Source organism: Chelonia mydas, chromosome 24 (assembly GCF_015237465.2).
Source record: "Chelonia mydas isolate rCheMyd1 chromosome 24, rCheMyd1.pri.v2, whole genome shotgun sequence".
Lineage (NCBI taxonomy): Eukaryota > Metazoa > Chordata > Testudines > Cheloniidae > Chelonia > Chelonia mydas.
The window spans coordinates 7,744,047-7,767,094 of record NC_051264.2 but is presented as its reverse complement, the minus strand read 5'-3'; the positions used below and the strand labels follow the sequence as shown (position 1 = coordinate 7,767,094).

General features: G+C 48.9%; 1 protein-coding gene across 7 annotated transcripts in view; it reads left to right on the top strand.

Annotated features, from left to right (window-relative positions):
• The window catches only part of ARNT (aryl hydrocarbon receptor nuclear translocator), a 48,490-nt gene extending 33,629 nt beyond the window's left edge, over nucleotides 1-14,861 (top strand). For 4 of the 7 annotated variants that reach the window (XM_037882643.2, XM_037882642.2, XM_043535012.1 and 1 more), the window contains 10 exons: nucleotides 500-574; nucleotides 1,437-1,588; nucleotides 3,503-3,613; nucleotides 4,177-4,252; nucleotides 4,833-4,956; nucleotides 5,654-5,753; nucleotides 6,425-6,575; nucleotides 8,383-8,542; nucleotides 9,190-9,338; nucleotides 10,126-14,861. In XM_037882643.2, coding sequence (XP_037738571.1) covers nucleotides 500-574; nucleotides 1,437-1,588; nucleotides 3,503-3,613; nucleotides 4,177-4,252; nucleotides 4,833-4,956; nucleotides 5,654-5,753; nucleotides 6,425-6,575; nucleotides 8,383-8,542; nucleotides 9,190-9,338; nucleotides 10,126-10,215 — 1,188 coding nt within the window. In that variant the 3' untranslated portion in view covers nucleotides 10,216-14,861. The remainder of the gene's footprint in view (nucleotides 1-499; nucleotides 575-1,436; nucleotides 1,589-3,502; nucleotides 3,614-4,176; nucleotides 4,253-4,832; nucleotides 4,957-5,653; nucleotides 5,754-6,424; nucleotides 6,576-8,382; nucleotides 8,543-9,189; nucleotides 9,339-10,125) is intronic. The other 3 variants (XM_037882641.2, XM_037882640.2, XM_043535011.1) reach the window with 1 other exon arrangement.
• The last annotated feature ends 8,187 nt before the right edge of the window (nucleotides 14,862-23,048 follow it).

Below are 23,048 nucleotides of genomic sequence, written 5' to 3'. Positions count from 1 at the left end.
CAAGGATGCAATCCCGTGCTCTGGGTGTCCCTAAGCCTCTGACTGCTAGAGTCTGAGACTACCATTGGATGGATCCCTCAGTAATCTGTTCTGTTCATTCCCTTTGAAGCATTTGGCATTGGCCATTGTCAGAAGACAGGACTCTGGGCTAGATGGAGCATTGGGATGACCCAGCGTGGCCATTCTGATGTTCTTGTGTAACACAGATCAGTGGAGGGAGGTGGATCTGGCATATATTTAGAGCAAATTTGATTAAGGCAAGGTCTTTGACTCCACTTTTGAGTTACAAATTAAACATCAGGGTCAACTGCTGTGGTGCTGTGTTTTGTAAAAGTGCATCAATTCCTAAAATAGGTGGGTGTCCTGGTGTTTTTGTCCCAGAGAGTTGTATGTGGGAGTTGTAAGCATTAGTCCAAAGTGGAGCTATTCGAGCAGGCCGAAAGCAGGGAGTTTGCTTATTAAGTGGAGACTTTTTTTTTCCTTTCCTCTTCAAAATTAGGAACTCTTGGGGAAAGACATTGTGGATTTCTGCCACCCGGAAGACCAGCAGCTTTTGCGAGACAGCTTTCAGCAGGTAATATATTTAGCCACCGTGGCTGCTTACAACTTGATATGCATCCAGGTTGTAAACCAATATTCCTATTGGCCGTCTGCTGTGCAGTGGAACTAAACTGGTTTAGATTTTTATCAAGGCAGGAATCACACCTTACTGGCCTTAAATTTCTCAGTTACTGAGTAGCATACATTTGAATAGATTATTAAACACAGGAGAACTTGCTAACATGCAAAATGAAACTAGGTGGGTTTGTGTGTCTAATTTATTTTTGAATTCCTCCTTTTGCTGCTAGTTGTCTGAGACCAGAGATGTGAGTACAAAGTCTTGACATCAAGGCCATGCTTCAGTGGCTGTGTTCTAACACCAGTTCATCTGCCTTGCCATGCGTAAGGTGTCCGAACTTTAAATGGATGTGGCTTGCTGGCCCTCTTGATGTTGTTACTCTCTCCTCTGAGGGCGCTTGACTTGACAGGGCAGGAAAGACTCCACTACTGATGATTCTGAAAAGCGGCTCCTCATTCATTTGACCCAATAGTAAGAATTATAAACAGCGGACAATCTTTGGTTGCTGGAGAAATTAACTTTTTTGTTGTTGTTTTCATATATTCCATTGCTGCAAAAAGCATTAATTGAAGGCATAAGAAAATGCTACATTCCACTCCCATATCATCATCCTGGGAAGTCAGACCACTGGAGGAATATTAAGAGTTTTAAAAGAATAGAGTAGTTGTATTGTGACTGGGAAGCAAAGTACGATGATATAGCCTTTTGTCAAAGAATGCCATAGTCAGCTGCTAGCAGGGTGGGTGTTTGCTTATAAACAACACTGTTCTCAAACGTCTTTTTATCAGGTATTACTGATGGCGTTAAATTTTTCTAGGTGGTGAAGTTAAAAGGCCAGGTTCTGTCAGTCATGTTCCGATTCCGGTCCAAAAACCGTGAATGGCTCTGGATGAGAACCAGCTCCTTTACCTTCCAGAACCCCTACTCAGATGAGATTGAGTACATCATCTGTACCAACACCAACGTTAAGTATGTACATGGCAATGGCTTTCAATCCATGAGCACTTTCAGCGATAGCATATGCACTTTGCCTGATCTAGTGCCTCCCAGTATGACCAGCTACACGGACCGGATGCTTTACGAGCTCGGGTTCTTCCACCATCACCCCCTCTTTCTCCCCCCTCCCCACCCCCCCCCCCAAGCTTCTGTGCTTTCTTAAAAAAATCACTAACTACACTGGGCAGCATCCTGACAGTGGTGTAGTGCGTGCTATGAAATGCTTTTAATATGCATAACATGGAATTCTTTTGGATGCTCAGTTGAGAGTTTAGGGAGCTGTCAAAATTCAGTTGTTTAACTCCTTAACTTGCTGGTGGTGCATGGACTCTTCAGGCTGTTTATCTGCATTTGGAGTGTTAATACTAGGACGGTGGATTTTAATGTAGCACTTGGCTTCCATGGCAGCAGGACGAGGCATGGATAGGTTGGGGCCCGGATTTGCTTGAATGTGAGCAGGAAAATCCTCAGCTGACACTAGAAAGTAAATATTGACTTTGGTGTTGTCTGCTTGCTTCAGTAGCTCATCCTAGAGTCAGGAAAGAATCTCCCTTAATTGTGACACTGCAGTAAAAATTGTGCTCTCTCTGTTACTATCTTCACAACCCACCACCCGTTCCCTTCTTGGCCATCATGATGGCATGGCAATACTGTGCCATAGTTGGCTCTCCATTGTGGGTAGTCAAGGGATGCTGCCTCTTCCTAGGGGGAGCACGAGGCTCTTTATACAGGCCCGGCACTTGAGATCCTGAGAGGGAACGTTGGAGTCTGGCAGGCATGTATCTTGTAGTTGCAGAGCTAGTATAGCCTTAAAGGACATCTGCCCAGCTGGACAAGAGGCAAGCCAGGCCAGCTGAGTTGGATGAGAAAGGTCCAGAAGGGACCCTGAACAATCACGCTGTACAGTCAGCAGTACACCTTATCCACGCACCAGTAGGAGAAACCCAGTCTAATCAGACTCCCTTGAAAAGATTCAGAGCAATATTAATCCGGTCCCTCTAGGGGCTTCCCTTTGGTACTAGACCACCATGGTATGAGCACAGGGTAAGGATCCAAGAATCTGTATTCTAATCACGCCTCTGATGTGCACGTAGCTTTTCCTGGCATTAGAGGCATCTCTTTGACTGTATTCTCTCCTCCTCTTATTCAGTCCACATAAATCCATTCCCATTTCCATACTCCAGCTTCCAAATATACCACGCAAGTTCAGACCAGAAAAGCACAGCTGTGCATCAGATAGCATATGGTGCACTCCAGCTGCCTGGCTCTTCGCTGAGTGCACTGTGCTTAGTTTTATTTTTCACAGACCCAAGTACTCTCTGCTGGGCAGAAGCAACAGCGTTTAAAACACATGTTGAGAGATACCAGATTTTTCTACCTTACGGGAAAGCTTGTTAAAGTTGAGTTACATTCCCCAATACAGACTTCACGACTAGACAGAAGCGGAGCCCAGAGGCTATTTCCAGGGTTTATATTAGGGTTAACAGTGGCCCCTTACTGAGAGCATCCTGCTCGATCCATGATTTATTTACTGACTCAAATGGTAAGTCATGTATGCTTTAGGCCAGACAACCTTGGGAGTGCTGATTATTTGAGACGTATCTAAGACTGGTGAGGCTTCCAGTGTACACAAATTTAATAGCCTTTCTTCCTGTTGCATATCTTGGGGGGACTAGTGCCCTTTGGATCATAGATGTGTATCCCATTAGATGTCTGATCTAAAGGCCGTTGAAGTTAGAGGATCATTCCATTGACTTCATTGGGCTTGTGCAAAGACGAGGCTCTTGGACCCACGACTGAACCAAAAAAGGCAAATTTTAAAGGACAGTAACTGACATGTGCACCGTTCCTTTTCTCTCTCCCTTTTTTTTTTTAAACAACACTAAGGAACTCAAGCCAGGAGTCTCGGCCTGCTGTGTCTAACTCGATGCAGCGGCCACAGCAAGGACAGAACGTCAGCCTTCCCCTGGACATGGGCACAGCTCAGCTGGCGTCAAGGTGAGTGGATTCTACTGTGCCTTTAACTTTGGTCATCTCCCCTCTCTTCCCTTACCTGGCCACCTTATTTTATAGGCCTGTCAGTTCTCTTCTCACCCCTACTTTGCTCTTTGCCAGAGGAGCAGACACTCTAGGGTTAAATGTCTGAGTCAAGAGCTCCAAAATATTTATTACAGCAATCAGCTGACCTAGTTAAGTAGCAAGGCTAATGCTGAACTGGCAATTAATTTTTAAATGAGCGGAAAAGAAGAATAGCTGATCTGCTGGAGTCCAGTGGGCCAGGCAGGAGATTGATTGCTTACAAGAGAGTTGAATGGTTGATGCTGTGAGCCTCTGTTGCAGAAACTTCCTTTTGCAGGGTGGCGTCTTAATCGGGTCATGCTGGAAAATATTGAGTTTTGATGGGGTTTGAGCATAGGCAGAATCTCCAGTAGCTCTGTAGCAGTCCTGCTTGCTTGTGTAGAGAGAGACACTCCAATTCCTGGCTGCCAGTGGGTCAGGGCTTAGTTAGCTCGGTTGTTTTTAGCAGACCCAGTTCTTATTACATTTACGTTCTATTTTAGGCAGCAGCAGCCACAACAGACTGAGATGGAAGTGGTCCCAGGAAGAGAGAGTCTGTCTGGTTACGACCACTCGCAGGTAAATCAGCAGGGATCTTGATGGTCTTTGTTATGTGTGTTGTGATCTGTCCCTGACTGTAGATGAAAACTGGCCCATATAGCAGTAACTTGAGAGCACCGCATGGGAGTCTGAGTTGCTGGGTTTCACTGGAGCCCATGTTGTGACTTTCTGAGAAGAGAGAGTTGGGCCTGCCACCTGCCCTGCATGAGTAGTGCCCTCATCTCTCCATCAGGTGTGCTGGCACAGCCTCTCCTGCAGGGCAGGGCAAAGCTGCTTCCAGAATTCTGAGCCCACTGGTGCTCAGTCCCTCTGCTTGGGGTGCCCATGTCCCCCAAGAACTGCCTCGTGCACCCCCCCATTCTTGAGCTGTTGTCAATACACTCAGCACCATCAATCTGGATGATGATCAATTCAAGTGGATATTGAGACTGCGCTAAAGCACCTTGCAGACCAAGGTGTATGTAAAAAGCCAGGCAACAAATGCCGTCTGCTCTTTATCATAGACAGTAGGTTCCTAAGTGGTTTCCTCTGTAACCTCAGAGACATCTCTGTTTTGCCTACTGGTTGCTTGTGCTTATATCTCCCTCCTGTGATCCAGGTTGCTGTCCAGCCTGTGACTGCTGCTGGCCCAGAACGCAGCAAACCACTGGAAAAAGCGGAGGCTCTGTTTAGTCAGGAGAGGGACCCACGGTTCAGTGAAATCTACTCCAATATCAATACAGGTAGGGATTGTGCTGTGCAGAGGCTGCTGAGTTAGCCTGGACGTTCAGTTGACTCTGTTCCTCGATCTCAGTCCTGGCTCAGTATCATCACTTGTTCTGTTTAAATGAATCTAGTGCTAGGGACAGGTGCTGAAGTGGCAGTGGAGAGGGAAGTCCCTTCTGTTGCAGAACAGGAATGTCTCAGGCACCCCACTCACCCACCAGTCTGCCTCTAAGCTTTTCCCCCTGATTGCTGCCTTCCCACCAGTGCCTGCCTGACTGCAGTCAGCATCTTGGCAATGCTTCGGGGGAGGGCGGCAAGGGCAGGCTTTTGACCTACACCTTGGACCAAGTTTCCCAGGTGTGGGATCGCCTCATAACCCCTTCTGCCTATCCCCAGAGAGCAGATTTGTTTTCTGTGACTCAGAACAGACAACCGTGAACGTCCTAAGCCCCAAAAAGATCTTAAGGCAAAGCTTATTAGAAAATTGAGAGGAAATCAAATTAAATAAGCTGTTATGGAACCATCTGCAGTCTGAGTCTGGGTAATGTCTGTAACAAGACTGTTCCTTATCTAGCCAAGCTGTTTAAGCCAAAGAATCAAACTTGACGTGGAGAGCTCAGGTGTTTAGCTCCCTTGCTAACAGCCTTTGTCTTGGCCTCCATCCATCAGCATTGCCTTGCCACAGGCTCTAACCTGTTTGCCTTTCTTTCACAGATCAGAGCAAAGCCATTCCTGCCAGCACAGTGTCGGCCAATCAGCCACTCTTCCCCCAGGGAAACTCTTTCACTCCTGCGCGGCCCGCCGAAAGTTTCAGGTGAAGTTGGTGCGCTGGATGGGGTCGGGTTGCTGTGAATTGTATCTTTCTCTTTGTATTCTGTCTATCCAGGCTTAGTTTTCTGGAGGGGCAACAGAAGAAACGAAGGGTGACAGTGCTTTGTGGTGTCTTGCCACTCCTGAAAGATAAGTGGACCGTAATAACCATCCAGAATGAACACACTCTGTTGCCCTAAAGGGGACTCTCCCATGCACCAGAATTGACTGTTTGTTGCAAGCGCTGGATCATATCACAATGAAATATGCCTGCCGTTCTTAAAATGCAAGTTTAAACCAAACCCCTAGGAAATATTTGCATGTGCCAGGGTGTCCCTAGTACTCAGACACCATTGTCTTTTCGTTCATTGAAACCATTTGGTTCTGCATGTTTGCTTATATTAATTGCCTGCCAGACAGTAGCTAGACACTGGTGGAAATATTACTATAAATGGACAGACAGCAGAGGCAGAAGTGCATGCTCTGTCACATCCTCTCCAAGTTTAGGCTAGCCTCTTGTTTTGTAATTGAGGTATCTAAGTTGTGTGGGGACGGTAGATTATCTCCAGATGCGTAGTACCTGTCTGCCTATGCTTGTAATGCCTCGTAAGGCACATCTAGTGATAATGGTTAAATCTGGGCTAACTCTTTAAAGCATGTTCTCTTCTATTCTAGGAGCAGTAGCATGGTACCCCCCGTCAACATCATCCAGCAGCAGCCTGCTTCAGCAGGCCAGATTTTAGCTCAGATTTCTCGCCACTCCAGCACCACTCCAGTCACTGCAACCAACTGGGTGTCAGCGACACGACCGTCCTTCACGGCACGGGTAATATTTCCTAGAAGGCCCAGGAGCCTTCTCCCAAGGGATACAGGTTTGCCGCACACACGCGTCCCTCGTTGTCCTGAGAATTGCTCGTTCGTTAGCTGCGTGTAGCAATAAAGTGCTCCGACGGGGTTGCCTTCTGAATAGCAGAGTGATGGAGAAATTTCTCTGGCAAGTGGAGTAGGTCGTATTGGATGCATTCAACAACTCCAGTTTGACAGTGATCACCGTCTCTTAATACAGGAACTCCCCGCTTAACGTGGTCGTTCTGTTCCTGAAAAATGCGACTTTAAGCGAAACGATGTTAAGCGAATCCAGTTTCCCCATAAGACTTAACGTAAATGGGGGGGGTTAGGTTCCAGGGAAGTTTTTTTCACCAGACAAAAGACTATATATATTTTAAACAAACAATTTAATACTGTACACAGTGATGATGATTGTGAAGCTTGGTTGAGGTGGAGGAGTCAGAGGGTGGGATATTTCCCAGGGAATGCCTTACTGCTAAATGACGAACTAGCAATTGGCTGAGCCCTCAAGGGTTAACTCTCACACTCTACAAGGCAGCAGGAAAGGAGGGAGGGCAGACAGCGACACACACCCTGTGTGTGTTTGAGAGATGGAGATGTGCATTTCCCCTTTAAGTATGAAGAGGGGTCGGAAGTACACTGCCTTGTTAATTGACTACAGCTGCTGCCTAAGGCAGCAGCTCCCTTGGTCAGTGTGTCCACCCTGCTCTATGGAAGATGGGGTAAGTGGGGTGCAGGAGCAGAGGGGAGGGGGGTCACCCTGACATTAGCCCCCCTCTTTTTCCCCTCTCCCCCACCCCCACAGCAAGCAGGAGTCTCGGGGAGCAGCTCCAAGGCAGAGGGCAGGAGCAGCACATGGCAGTGGGGGGAGCGACAGCTGAACTGCTGGCAATTGGTAGCCTGCTGAGCAGCTGCTGCACAGGGAACTTAGGGGAGCGGGGAGCTGATGGGGGGCTGCCGGTCCACCCTGGTTCCAACCACCCACCAGCTAGCTCCACCGGGCTGCTCTTCCTGCAAGCAGTGGACAAAGCAGGAGGCTGCCAAATGATGTTAGAAGGGAGCATTGCACAACTTTAAGTGAGCATGTTCCCTAACTGATCAGCAACGTAACAGTGTTAACCGGGACGACTTTAAGTGAGGGGTTCCTGTAGCTGAAATCCCAGCAGCTGCTTGTGTGAATTGGTCCAGATCCATTTCTAAGGAGTCAAGTGTTCGACCTCCACCCTGAAAACAATTGCTCCATCATTGCACCGAACTGGGGCCCCTCTGGCACAATCAGCAGTAAGAGTAAAGCTCGTCTGGGCAGGAGACAGAACTTCATCGGGGCCGGTCCCAGACGGGAATGAATGCCCCCGAGGAACGAAGGTCCATCCTAAACCTCCCCCTCATTTTCTGCTCCAAGGGCAAGGTGCTCTTCTCTGACCTGGCCTTTCCTGTGAGATAAATGCATAGCGACAGGTATATTTATAAAACCAGAAGAAACCCGCTATTAAACCAAGGCACTTCACTGTACATCCTTCTCCCTTTGGGGAGAGAACAAATATGTGACAGGTGTGTAGTCCTGTTTAATGCACGGCTGGAAGGCGCTCAGGTACTAGAGAGAGTTCCTCCAGGTGCAGGGCTGGGGCAGATTGGCCTGGAGAAGCTTGCAATGCACATGCTGTACCTTCTTCATAGATAGGGAACATCGGTCACCAGAGCTGGGTCAGTCCAGCACTCTCCACCGTTTTCAGATTAGGAGCAGAGTAAATACAGCGTTTACTTCTCTCTTGTTGCTGTTCTAGCAAGTGGCTTCCCAGACCGCAAAGACTCGGTCTCCTTCATTTGGAATGGGGAGTTTCCAAGGCACCCCTTCCTCTTTCAGCCCAATGTCAACACCTGGTTCCACAGCTTCCCCGGGTGGGGCTGCTTATCCACCCCTCGCCAACCGCAGCACTGGCTTTGGTAAGTGTCGTTCGCGTCACATAGGGAATATAGGTAGGATCTTGCTGGGGAGGTGGGACCAGGGTAAAAATCTCCTTTAAAAAGAGGCTTGTTTGGATTTGTGCTACAAGATAGGGGTAGGGCCAAATTTGGGCCAGGTGTGGGCAGATGCATCTCCCCATGTCCTTGGTCTGTTTTTTGTAAAAATGTCATGGATGCTCTACTAGTGTTACTTCTAAACCTGAATTCCAGCCTCTCCTCTCCCCCAGCTGCCCTACTGAACAAGGGATGACTCAAACCAGAGACACTCCATACAGTTGCAGCATTGGGGTGGGGGCAGATGGAAGGGACTCCTAAAAATTCACAGGTTGGTTAGAGTTGGAAGGCACCTCTCGAATCCCATTGTCCTGACCTTGCCAGAAATTCAGTTTAGAGCTGGTTGGACAATATCAGGGATGGATCCTTCATATTATTGCAGGATCAGATTACCCTTGCTGCTACGTGGCTGGGCACTGGAAGCCCTCCCCACGTTGTTTGCCATACTAAGTTGTCCGCCTGAAGCAATGCCATTGACCAGCCAGGTCTTGTATTTACTGACCCTTTAAAGGCTCTTGGGTAGAGACTCTTCTGTGGACGCCACTCGCTGACCTTGTTCCTCTGTTGAACAGCCACTGAAACCGGGCAGACCCCAGCCCAGTTCCAGACACGGACAGCGGAAGGAGTTGGCATGTGGCCTCAGTGGCCAGGACAACACCTTGGGCGAAGTTCTGGGGAGCAGCACGTCCAGCAGCAGCCGAGCCAGCCTGAGGTCTTCCCAGTAAGATGGCATTTTCGTAACCCATTGAGGGAGGGCAGTAAATCCTGCGGGAACGTATGGGGTTGGTTTACAAAAGCGCAGGAAGTTGGCTAGAGTGCAAGCGCCTTGGCCAGCATGATGTGAACGCCGTAATAAGCTCACATGGGGCTGGATTGCCGGGGAGGAACTGGTCAAAGGATCTGGAGCTGTTCACTTCTATTAGATAGCTGGTTTGAATCTGACTGAGTTTGGGATCCCAGCGGGGCCTGTCTTGTTCCAGTGGACAGGAGTCCACTTCACCCAGCACCACCAGAATTGGCTTGAATCATCAGTCTCGGAGGTACAAAAGTGGCCGCAGACTGACTTCCCCTCTGAGGCGTTTTGTCCATAAGTGGGCTAAGGCCTCCTGGCGGGGCGCTGTGCAGAGCTTGTGCTGCTGCCTGGGCTGGGCCTGCTGTGTGGAGAGAGGGAACAGCTGGGTTTTCAAAACAAAATACAGCCCCATAATGACTGTTCCGCAGGATTCCTCTCATCGTGCCCTCCACAGGGTCCAGGTGTCAGCTTCAGCCCCTAGGGGCGTGTGGCTACAGTTAGTCATTGATCGTATAAGAAATACAGCTGGTATCTAGACTCTGAAAGGCAGTTGGAATGCGTCTGCAGGAATCTTTAGCTTGTAAGCTCTTTGGGGAAGGGAGTATCTGTTCTGTTTTTGTACAGCTCCTAGCACAATGGGGCCTTAGTCCATGATGGGGGCTCCAGCTCCTACATGTGACTACAGGACAGATACAAAACTTATTTGTTCTCACAGGACATGCTGTCGATGCTGGGAGACCAGGGAACCAACTACAACAATGAAGAATTCCCAGACTTAAATATGTTCCCTACCTTTTCAGAATAAAAACAAAACAAAACTGAAACCCCCTCACAAATTTTATATAAATATCTATGTGTAAAGGAAAAAGCACCTACGTCTCTCTTTTCTCAGACTCCTGAACTTTCTAAACACTTCCTACTTTCTGGAGGTGGAAACTTCCAACCAAGAATCGAGAATGGACAGCTTGTCCCGAAGGAGGAGGCAGGGTCTTTGCAGTGCTGCCAGCCCTGCATGGAAGATGCATGGGATTGTTCATCAGACGGCTTCAGGACTCATGAAGCATTGGAGAGTGCAGGAGAGAAACTCCCACAGACTGCGGGATGCATGCAAGAGGCTTACTCTGTGCACTGGGTTGGGAGGAGAGGCTCCTGGCTCCTTCAGCAAGCACCTCCCAAAGCTCACGAGGTGCTTTTTAAAAGTTTCAGTCTTCTATCCCGTGACTTTTTAAAGACTTGTTGTAACTGTGCTGAAATGTTGGAACCTTTTCTCAAATGTTACCCTAGGATCGAGTTATAAAGGGTTAACACATGCTGGGGATTACAAATCCTTCTTGGTTTACCCAGCCTTTCTCATTGGGACTGCAGGTCACCTCAGCAAGGAAGCTTTTGTCTCATCTCTGGAGAGGAAGGAGTAAGGTTATTACTGGCTCCCTGGCTTGTGATCGGGTTGTGTTTGGTGAGAAGCTTCCATGTTCACGGGAGCTTAGCTTTGGAAGAACGTGTTTGTTTGACATCCCATCTCTCTTCCATAAACAGTGCAATTAATATGGGTATTTTAGTTAGCATGACCTATAAACTTGGATTTTTCATTCACTTAAAGATGGGAAAATAATGAGCCATAAAGTGTTAAATAATCATATGTAGCTTTTCTTTCTAGATGCACCGGTCCACAACTGATGACTTCAGTGCTGCCATAAACCAGTGTTAAACGGGTTTTCAGTGAGTGTCTCTATTAAGAATAACATGGCACTTTTAGTGCAACTTTTACCATTTTTATCTCCTTTCCCACAACCTCCATTTCTGAGTTGTAGGCCCAGCTCCTGTTGGAAACAGACTCTTCTGCCTGTCTAGCTTCTGGGTAAGGGATCTGGTAAATAGCCAAGAGTTGGGCTCTTCACTCAGCTATCAGAGTGGCAATCTCCAGTCTGATGTTCACTGATCCCTTAAAGAACTTCTTACTGCCAGGTGGTGATCTATTGCCAAAATACAAAATGGAGGAAAGCGAGGCAGGTATTTAACTTAAAGATTCAAGCCTTGTGTTTGAATTTTCTGGCACCTTCCCTGGAAAATTTGTGGCAAACTTCACAGTCCCTCCTGGCCCTGTTTTTGAAAAAGTGATGATGAATCCAGTACCCATGTCAAGAGTTTGCTGCTTGGATTCAGTAGGTGGGTCGGTCTGTTGTTGGGTTCAACGCTTGGAAACCAACTCTCCAACGCTGTGGTAGAAAAACAGAATCTTTCCTGAAAAGGGAAATCTGTTTTTCTTCTAGATTAAATCTGTTGGAAGCTGGTCTTGTTGCTTTAAAGCATGTACGCTGCACCATGTTAAGTGAGATTAGGGATGCTGACCTCCTGGGGTGACCATCCTTCAGCCAGTAAGGTCAGAGCTGGACAAATAATGGAATTTCCACTGGTTGGCAATTTTGCAAAAGTAAAGAAGAAATTTGGCTGGGTTAAATTTACGATTTCATTTTGATTGTGAGCATTTTCAAGCTGCTGGGTTTTTTAAAAAAAAATCAAAGGAAATTTTGAAACAAAGTTCTTTCAAACAAATATTTCAATGTTTTACATAAAATCAAGTAAGACTCTGAGTTCTGTTATAAACAAAACAGAACTGAACACAAATTCAGAGTGTTTCATTGGTGCAGGATCTGCGTTTTTCCACAGTTTTGTGCAAAAAATTTTGCCTAGCTCTAATGGCAAGATTGTCAAAAGGAAGGGTGTGGTCTTTGTCTGGACTAGTAGATCTTGGAGCAGGTAGGGGTGGAGCAGTGTTGAGGAGGACCCTTTGCCCGCTCACATATACCCTTCAAAGAGCAGATTTCCCAGATTTGTAGGACATGTGACCTCTGTCTGTGGAAGTATTGGGGGCAATACACATTTGTGTGAATAACTGTTGTAAAGTGCGATGAGACGTTTCAATATTTTCTGAACCCTGCCAGAGATGATATTGACACTAGGATTAGAAGAACCAAACCTATACTGTATTCTCATGCTTTCATTGTTAAAACGAGTGTTTGGACACTAGTGACCTTGGTCAAATCTTCAAAAACTCTGAAGTCCTGTCTCAAAAGTGATTCAAACGATCGCTTTTAAAAATGGGACTTGAGCTCCTAAATCACTTATGAGCTTTTGAAAATTTTACCCATATACTTAATCTGCTCTCTGCTGGGTGGATTATCAGGGTGTTGAGCTGAGCTAACAGCAGTAACTGCATTTGGCTCTTCTCTTCAGCTCTGGCCGTTCACCATGTTCCAAATGTTATCACTAGCTCTTTGGCTGTTGAGCCATGGGGTTTTCTCAGGCTTAGAGCAAATCTGTTTTGTAAAGTTGTAATGTGTTAATGCTCCCAGGTATTTGTACTCAGTATGGCAGTGTCTGCTTGTGAGTTAACTTGTATTAACAGGATGGCAGAAGCATGCGTGTGAGAATGACTAGAACTCTGTGACGTCTCCTGAATGGTAGCGCTGTATTCACTTTACCAGTCTCAAAAGGAGAAGGCAGGTCTGGCCTTGAAAACAGAATGAACCTGTTGTGACAAACGCTCTGAAACTATGTGGCCATAAGGGAAACCCCTGTTTCTACAGAAACCATGTACTGTATGCACACTATTGTAACGTGACATTGAAGAGAAACGCAACCTTTTTCATTCTACTGCTCAAATCTTTCCTGGGGCTTGCGGGGGTGGGGGGAGAGACCACATAATAAGGTCAGTAGCTTGGCTTTGTTTTTGCAGTCAGTTCTCTCTCGTGGTGCTCTGATTTCCCATCTCTATGGCAGAGAACAGGGCACGTGCATGGTCAGATGAGCTCCTGCTAGCTGGGTAATGACCTTCTCCACCACCACATTCGTAACTCCTAGGTGCTCATATTTGTTTCTTTCTTAGCTGGGCTGCTACCAGCAAGGGGGAGAACTTGGCTCTTAAACTGAGATGATGGCCCTTGCCAAGGAAAACTTGCCACCATGATGGCTTGAGCTCCACCAGCCCTGACCTGGGGGGGACCATTTCCCCCAAGAGGTAGTGTTGGGGGGGCCCCCCCCTTGTTGCTCAGTTGTAGGATGTGCATTGTCTGCAGGGGAAAAAGGGCACGCTTCACTGACTCAGTGCTGTTGTGTGGGACAAGAGTCCCAGAACCTACCCCTGGCTCTGAGCTCACCGCACCTTAATGCAGTGGGATTCAGGCAGCCCCCTCGCCACCCGCTGGACCGGATGTTCCTAAACTTTTCTTACTGGCTACCCTCTTCCAGATCTACCAGCTGCCTGTAAACCCCTACCCTTCTCAACACTGATAATTTGTTCTTAACACTACCTGCCTTGAGCCATCTGTCTATATTTCACTGTTATGTACAGATATAATGCAAAGTATACAGCCGAAAAACCCCTCCCCCAAATTCTGAGCTCAGTTAAATTGGACAATTGCTGAGCAACTGAACCCGCGCTGTACCGTGATTGGAGGTGAGGGCTCTGTACGTCAGTGTGTCTGTGTTCTCACTGGTACGTCTTGAAGTTAAATTAACTACCGTATTTTATATAGCAAATTCTCAGAGTTTTAAAGCTTCATCTGAGTAGCCTGGTATGAAAATGCAATAAATAAAATCCACCGTTACACAATTTCTCCCATGTACCCCCAGAGGTGTCTTACGTACTCCCAGAGGTACGTGTAACACACTTGGGGAACCCCTGCTCCTGACAAACTTTGGTGGTGGGCTTAATTAGGTGTTCCAATACTCCAGTACTGGGGTCCATATAAATACTCTATAGTCTGTAAACCCCAGATTTAAAGGATCCAGTAGGGAGGATTCAGGAGCTCTGGTGGGGCGGCCAGCCATAACTGGTGGGAAGCCCCTCTCCTCTTAGTGCTCAGACTTCATGGGGTTTGACCCTGCATTCCTTGGAATTAAATCAGTGCAGGGATGAGGCTTTTAAGAGCCTGATCCTGTGAAATCTTACATCCCATGGGAGTGGCCGGTTGTGCTCACCCTGCTGTGGAATGACACCGTGACCCTACACCTGTAGTACACCCCACGTGCCTGCAGATTACACCACGACCTAACTGAAGTGTGACCTGCTAGCTCAGCTTAGAAACCAAAAAACAGCTCTGGTTTTGCCATGCAGGTGAAAAGGGCTTGCATGAAATTATCGTTGGTTCTTTTCCTTCTCTGCTGCTCTGGATGCAAAGGAGGCAGAAAGTCTTATGAAAACAAAAAATCCGGTAGCCGAACTGAGAAAGGTTGACGTTCATTCAAGTCCCGTTTTTGATAATCAAATATGTTTGAATGTGAGTATTTTACTGAACAGTTTGGTTGGGGAGGGGCGGGGGACGGGAGACGCTAAACGTTCGTTCTTTTTTAAATGTTCTGTACTGAAGGCTTTGTGTTGTGACAGAGGTTGCAAATAATTATATGTAGCAGAGATTTTACAAGAAGATATTTTTTTTTTCCTTTTTAAAAGTGCCGTCTGTCTCTTTTCTGCTGGGTGTCTTTTTACAAGCGTTCCACTGGCCTGACTAAACCCATTAGGCGTGCAAGACCTCCCTTGGGTGTGCTAATGGCCCTGGGTCTAATTGTGCCCTGCAGTCTGATGAGCCTCCAACCCAACTTTTTCTTTTTTCTTCCCAGTCCTTCTCCCTAGCTCTTGTGTGGCGAGATTAGCAGCGTGGTTCTCTTGAGTGGCCTATGGGGAGAGATTTTGAAAGGCTCAAATGGGGCAGTTTCATGCCCAGCTCCCTTTGAAAGGGAGCGGGAGTTGGTGCCAGATTCCTCTAAATTGGAATTGTTGGAGACACCTAAGGGAAAAATTTTTGAAAGTGCCTCAGGCTCCTGAGTGCCTAAGTCAATTTAGAAAAGAGGGACTTCGGGCTCCTAAGTCATTTAGATGCTCTTGAAAAATTCACCCTAAATCCCTACCCCTGTGTTCTTGCTCAGGAGATTCAACTCCCCCATGTGTTAAAGCCCTCCAGATCCCAGTGGTGACTAGCTGTCTGCTATCCTGCATTGGTTTGGGGAGCAGAATGGCCCCCCCAAACTGTGGCTATTTAAACAAGTGCTGCTTTTGCGTGTGCCAGTCTGAGTGTTTCTAGCCATCTCATTGAGCACCTTGGGGGTGTGCCCTGTGCCCTGTTCCGGAGATGTTCAGAAATGATCTGACCAGTGTGCTTGGTCTGAGGAGGAGATTAGTAGTGCTGTGTTTCCCGCTGCCCAGAATCTTGATATTCCATAATCTCTGGCTTCAATCAACAGTTGAACATCCCATTTCTTTTTCAAATGTGCATCCCCCTCGTCGTCTCCCTCCTGTCATAGCTTGAATCAAAGCCAGGCTTTTTATCAGTGACCAGCAAGTTCATTCCAATCTCCGATCCCTCCTAGCCAGCACTGTCTCTTCCTGCTGGGGCGGATTAAGAAGCAGAGCGGGCCCACTGCTCAAGCGTCGGCAGGGCCGTTGCAGGTAACCTATCATTGGCACCGATACTAACACAGAGCTGAACTCCCGCCATCTTGACCCACCCCACCAGCATCTCCTGACCTCCCTAGTAATGCTGTGGAAGCTAAGAACAACTTCATGGGTGGAGGAGGAAGTTTTCTGCATAACAGATGGTGTAACATTGCTCTGTTTGGGCAACTTGGCCTCATCCAGTACAATCAAGAAAGATAATTTGGGGTGTTGGAGGGATTCCTTTAAAAAAAAAAAAAAAAAATGTTGGAAGTTTCCTTTAGGCTGCTCTAGCAGCATAGTGAGGAAGAAGGGGTCATGCCCAAGGTCTGAGCCCTGCCTTCCCAGCCAGCCAAAGAGTGGTGGTGGAGGGGGGGGAAGGTGGTTCCAGGTGTTGAAGCCTTGATCACATGTGGCCCGCCTAGACCTGGGAAGAGGAGTCGAGCGTGGGAAGGAACAGGGAAATTGCTGCTCGGGAGTCGAACCCTCCTCCCAGCAGACCCAACAATCCTGCGCCCCATTCCTTGTGCGGGTGGCCGGAGAAAGTTGTGTCCTCTGCAACGTGCAGGAAAGGAGGAGGAGAAGGGCCCAGGTGGAGGGAGAGACCTGCCTGGGAAATGATGCTCTGCCTGCTGGCTCGGTAACGTGACTGAGCTGCACACCTCTTGCTTGGGCAGCAGGCAGGCGTGTTGCTTTCAGAGGCTCACGCTGCATTAACGTGTTTTACGGAACTTTTCAGCAGCTGCTCCAGCTTTTCGCTGTTTCTAGCAACCGAAATTGTACTGGCTGGACAGCTCGGGGGTTTGCTGCTGAGCATGAAACAGGAGCCTTTCACCTCCCGGCAAGCTGGATCCAACACCTGTTTAGCCTCCGCCAGTGGCTCCTGGCACATGCTCTGGTGGCCAGCTGTCCATCACAAATGGTGCCTCTTCTCCACATCTTACTCAGAGAAGGCAGCGAGACTGAGCTCCATGCTGACCTGTGGAGGGTGCAGGGGGCCCTTCCAGCACATGCTTTGGGAGAGGGATGCTTGCAAAGCCACCTTGTATACAATTTCCGGAACCCATCTAGTCCTGAAACTTGCTGCGCTGCTCTGAGCATCTTCCTGAAATGCCCCTTCAGCAGCAATCTGCTCTGAGGAGGAGCCTCCTGTGGGCGCCGAATTGGGGTAAGTACAGGGCAGCCTGAGGAACACAAGAACAGCACTGAGGAGTCGACCGTGCCGATGTGGAACACAAAGGGCTCTCCTGGGAGCTGAGCGCACACGATGCACTATCCATAGTATCATAGAGTGAGAAGGGACCACAAGGGTCATCCAGGCTAACCCCCTGCTAAGATGCAGGGTTTGTTGTGTCTAAAGGATCCAAGACAGATGGCTCCAGCCTCCTTTTGAAAACCTCCAGTGAAGGAGCTTCCACCACCTCCCTAGGGGTCTGTTCTTACTGTTAGGAAGTTTTTCCTGAGATTTAATCTAAATCTGCTGTAGTTCGTACCCATTGCCTCTTGTCCTGCCCTCCGTGGCAAAAGAGAAACTTTTCTCCATCTTTTTTTATAGCAGCCTTTCAATTATCTGAAGACTATCGTATCCCCCCCTTAATCTCCTCTTTTTTCCAAACTAAACATACCCAGTTCCTTCAGCCTTTGCTCAGTTGGTGCTTGGATTCCATCCCTTGGATCATCTTTGTCGCTCGCCTCTGGATCCTTTCCAGTTTCTCTACATCCTTTCTATACATCGGTGACCAAAAGTGGACACAGTCCTCCAGCTGAGGCCTTGCCAGCATCGAGTAGAGCGGCACAGTCATCTCCTGTGACTTGCATGTGATGCCTCTGTTAAAGCAACGTACAACTGCTTTTGTGGCTTTTGCAACAGCATCGGATTGACGACTCACGTGGCGGATGTGCTCCACCACAACTCCCAGGTCCTTCTCAGCAGTGCCGCTGCCAAGCCAGTTATCCCCCCAGTCTGTATTTGTGCATTTGGTTTTTCTTCCCTAAGAGAAAAGCACCTTATCTTTGTCTTTGTCGAATTTCACTTTGTCGTGTCTGACTGCCCAGTTCTCCAATTTATCAAGATCCCTTTGCATTTTAGCTCTATCCAAAATATTGGCAGCCTCTCCTAGCTTTGTGTCATCTGCAAATTTGATCGGTCTGCTCTCTACTCATTCATCCAGGTCGTTGTTAAACACCAGACCCAGAACAGGTCCCTGTGGAACCCCACTTGAGACCTTCCTCCAATCTGACCTTATTCCATTAACTCTTTAACTATCTTGTGCCAGGGGCAAGATTTCCTCCCAGCGCTTGGCTTGGCAACTTGAAATTCACACCAGCTGATCGACTGCTCATGTTCTTGTAGCTCCTTCTCAAGGGGTTTGAGGTTTGCATTTCTGGGTGCCCAACCTGAGACACCCCCTACCTCAAGCTCCTGTTGGCTTCAGTCAGAGGAGCTGGTGCCGAGCGCCCTCTGAAAATCCCAGCCAAGGGGTCTCAAATGGGACATCCAAAAATCAGAGGCCCCTTTTGAAAATGTCCCAAAGGTGCAGGGTGAGGATAGTTCCTCCCCATCCCAACTTGGCCTAAATAAACATGTTATAAATATTTGACCCTAACATGTAGGAAGGCAGGACTAGTGGATAGACCAGCAGACTGGGGTGCAGGAGTGGTTGGGTTCAGCCCCTGGCCTTGGCCACAGCCTTCTGGTGGGACCTGGGGCAGATCACTTAATCTGTTCTGTACCTTCATTCCCTAGCTGTAAAAGGGGTTAGTATTCCTCTACCTTCCAGGGCTAGTTGCGAGGGTAAAAATCTATGAATGTTTGATGCTCAGGGACTGCGCTCCCAAGGGCTGTAGAATTATCTGAGCTCCACTGAGCTAGGCCCTGTACAGACATGGAGTAAGAGATGGTTCTTACCCCAGGGTCTACAATAGACCAAGACAAAGGAAGGGTCGGTCTCCCCCTTGCACAGGTGGGGAACTGAAGCCCAGAGACACACTCAAGGTCGCATTGTGAATCTGTAGCGGAGCTGGGAATAGAACCCCACTGCAGAGCATTAATCACAAGCCCGACCTTCCCCTACCACCCAGCACAGTCCGCGGTTCCTCATCTCCGGGAAAGTGCTCAGGGATTTATGGCTGCAAAGTGCTGTTTCTGGCCAATGCTTGTGACTGTGTTTATAAAAGAGAGGGGAGGTGGGGGGGGGGGGGGGGCCAGCTCATCCTTCTTTTCTTGCTCTTGCAAGCAGCAGGCCTAATAGATGCAGCAAAGCAGATGCATCTGGCCATGCCATTAATCCTGTCCGGTGCGGCAGTGGGCGGAGTGCCCTGAAGAAAGATGCCTTTCCTAAGAGGAGAGAGGGGTTGCCAAGCTGGAAAGCATGTGTCTGGCAAGCTAATGATTCCCCAGCCCCTTTCATCTCCTGTTCTTAGTGGTGTTTGAAGTGGTTTGAAAGCCAGAGTCTGAAATAAAAGGGGAACAGGAACGCTCTAAGCCTGGGCTCATTCTTTCCCTTCGAAGTCTCCTCCTCCTCCTCTGATGCGAGGTGGCAGCTTCATTCTGCTGCAGCCTAGAGAAGACCCCACCATCCTGTCTCTCCTGCATCCTGTAGCTTCCTTCCCCTTTAACTGCCCTGCTCTGCTGTCTCCAAGGTTTAAATCCTGCTCAATTCTTGAGCGGTGGCGTGGTCCAGTGGGTGCGGTGCTAGGCTGGCACTCAGGAAACCTGGCTTCTAATCCTCTGAGCTGGCTGGCCTTGGGAAAGTCACTTCCCCTCTGTGCCTCAGTTCCCCTCCCAGATTGTAAACTGGGGGGGCAGGGAGAGTTTCTCACCGTTTTGTCCAGGGCCTACAGCAACGGGGCACTGATACCCTGCTGTAATACCAAATGATCACTGTCCTCTTTCATCTGGGTCAGCTGTTTTGTATCCACCAACCAATCAAAACAATTCCCAGGCCCTGATGTCATTGCCAGATGTTACCAATTGTAGGTGGCACCTCTCCCAGCCACCAACGCAGCCGACATCTGGCTCATGATCTTCGCAAGCGTTTTAAAAGGGCCTGTTGCCTGAGGATCCATCTGCTGCGATGGTTGGAAGAAATGGACCAAATGGTTGCAGCAGCTTGCTGAGTTAAGTAACAAGCTATTACAATTGACTCTTTAAGGAGCTGCAGGAGCCAACCCCCTGGGGGGATACAAAGTGACCAACTTTTCCACGGACGGTGGGAGATGGCGGCAGTTTGGGCGTATTGAAAAAGGTGAAGTGTGCAATTCTTTATGCAGAATGGTGAGCTCTTTCCCGCTGCAGCTCTTGGATGGCGTGGTAAAGGCGCACGCCTCTCATGCTCTTTGCAGATGGGGAACTGAGTCACACGGGCCAAGACTTGGCTATAGTCACCCAGTGAGGCAGCAGCTACCTATGATGTAATGCAGGCCTCGTGCAGCTCAGCCTCCCACTCAACCATATTCCCTCCCCGGCTTGGGAATAGACTCCAGGAGTCCTGACTTGATGCCTGTAGCCACTAGGCCACACTTCCTTTTCAGTGGTGCAGGAGTTGAATAAACAGACCTCAAAGGGCTAAAACCCCCCCTCTTGCCACCCAGCTTCAGAAACCAAATCGACCAAGTCTCAGCTCTTTCCAGTTGTGGCCACTGATCAAAGCGAGGTCCTCCATTCTGCCCTGCTCTCTAGTGGGTGACGCACCCAGTACCCTGGCTCATTCACCGCATGGCCATTGTTCTGCAGCGGTGTCAGCGTGAGCAGACGGGCAGCTGTCCAAGTGATCTCATACGAAACCACCCGCTGCAGGGTTTAAGCCGATTTCTAGCTAGCAGAGACCTAATGCCGGGAGCAGATTATCCCCTGGTTGTTCATGGTGGGGGTTCTCGAACACCTTCCTCTGCAGCATCGAGTGCTGGCCACCTCCAGAGACACGGCACTGGGCTACATGGGCCTCGGGTCTGATCCAGTCTGGCAATTCCTCCTCCAGCGTACGCTTTGCTCCCGGCTAAAGACCGCATGCTTGGAACCCAGCTGCTGGGCTCTGCCCGCCGCACGTGCCGGAATGCACTCCAGCTCACGCTCTTAGCTGGGTCGCCCCCTGCAGGAGTTACACAGAGTTGGCCTCTCAGCTTCCAGCGCTGCCCCTGTGTGGGAGAGGAGTGGCAGCTGCAGAGGGAGCTGAGAGCCCTACTCCTGTGTAGCCCAGCCCAGCCTCCTCCCCCATGGAATGGAAGCCCAGGTTGATGTGGGGGATTGGAGCTAGTCACAGATGGTGCAGAAATAATTTTACCATCAGCATTAACCGCTGGGCAGCCTGTCAGTAACCGGCGTGAGCTCACGTCCGAAGCCGCTGGTTCCTGGAGCATTATTTCACAACCCCCCCCCCCCAGTGCAGCAATCAGGGCCTGATGGCCCCCCAGGCCCTGCTGTGCTGGGGATTGGGGGGTCAGCACCTGAGCAAAGAGAGTAGTGCAGGCGGCTGGAGCTGGGGACCGGGAGGATATTCTTTATCGACAGGCAGCACCAGCTACGTCCAGGCGCTGCCCCGACACAGTCCCTGTCCCAAATAGCTCCCAGGCTGAATAGAGACAGAGTTGGGAAAAGGAAGGATTGTTCTCCCCATATTACAGAGGGGAAACCCAAGGCTTCACCCAAGAGATGAAGTGACATGACCAGGGTCACCCAGGACTGAATCCAGAGTTCTAAGCCAGAGCTCTCATCGCAAGCCCTTTCCTCCTGGGTATGATGCCAGCTCCCGCCACTCGCTCTCTTGGGGTAGAGCTGCTGGCAGGAATCCTGTGTGGTCGGCTGACATCCATGCTCCAGGACTGGGTGTCATTGTGGGGGGGTTGCCAGCAGTGTCTTTCTGCTGCCTTGTTGTCAGTATTCCCGTAAATCAGGATTTCTTCCCGGCTGGCTGCTCCCTCCCCTCCTGATGCTTAATTGTTTGCAGAATCCTTAGAGCTGGGTCTGGATGTGATTAAACTGGGAACTTTGTGATCATGAGTTATTTCTGTTTACGTCCTTTCTAAAATATATCATCCTCCCCCTGATGTGGCAAGAACTCCCCAGGCAGGAGTTGCGGGGGTGGGGAAGAAAGCGGGGGGGGGATGCAGGCAGAGACACTCATCCTCCGCTTCAGAGAGTCTGTCTAAAATCCGTTCCCCTTGCAGGGGGTGCGTTCGTCAGTCACAGCCCTGACAGTAAAATACAGGAGTCCTGACTCCCAGTCCCCTGCTCTGGCCACTAGACCTCAGTCCCCACTCCCAGAGCTGGGAATGGAACCCAGGAGTTCTGGCTTCTGGTGTTTCCCTGCTCTAATCACTGAGCCACATTCCTATGAAAAGCATTAGGGGGAAATTTACCTTCCTTGGTATGAAATACTCCCCTGTTTTCAGCATGACGATACCAGGAAAATGGGATTTTACCTACCTGTCAAAATGTGAAACCACGTGGCGTAGCGGATAGAGCACGACTGGCAATCAGGAGACCTGGGTTCTATTCCTGGCTCTGTCCCTGACCTACTGGATGACCTTGGGCAAGTCATGTCACTGCACTGTGCCTGTTTCCCCATCTGTAAAATGGGGGATAATGAACTTTAGAAAGCACTTTGAGATCTAGGGATGACAAGTGCTGTATAAGAGTTAGGGAATGTTCCCACCCCCAATCATTCAGGAGTTAAGGCCCCCACATATCATGAAATTGGCTTAAAAATCACAAGATTTTTAAAATAAAATTTGAGTTCTTTAAGTTGCCCTTTTGCCTTTATGGGTCACACTTGCAAGCTTTTCACTGCAACCACAACGGCTGGAAACCTGCTTTAAAAATAACACCCGCTGCCCCGAGATTCCCATAAAACACCAGGACTCCAGGAGCTGGGGCTTTAAGAAAAATGCCAGCTATTGCGGGGCTTGTGATAAAATTATGTGACTTGGCAATGCTAATGATCTTGGATTCAGGAGCACGTAGGATGACCTCAGGGGCTGACCTGGTTGGAGAATTCTTAATTCTTTGATGTATTTCCTCTTGGCCCCATATCTGTGCTTCTCTCTGCCTAGCTTGTTCCCAATAGGATGCTGCCTGCACCTTTTGCTTTGTTCATCATGGGGCTTGTCCCTTACCACGTTGGAGGCTCTGCTTCGGACGAGAGATGCCCAGAGGTTTTAGCATCTCCTGCGTCACCGTCTGGAATAAATGCTACAGAGTAGAGACGACC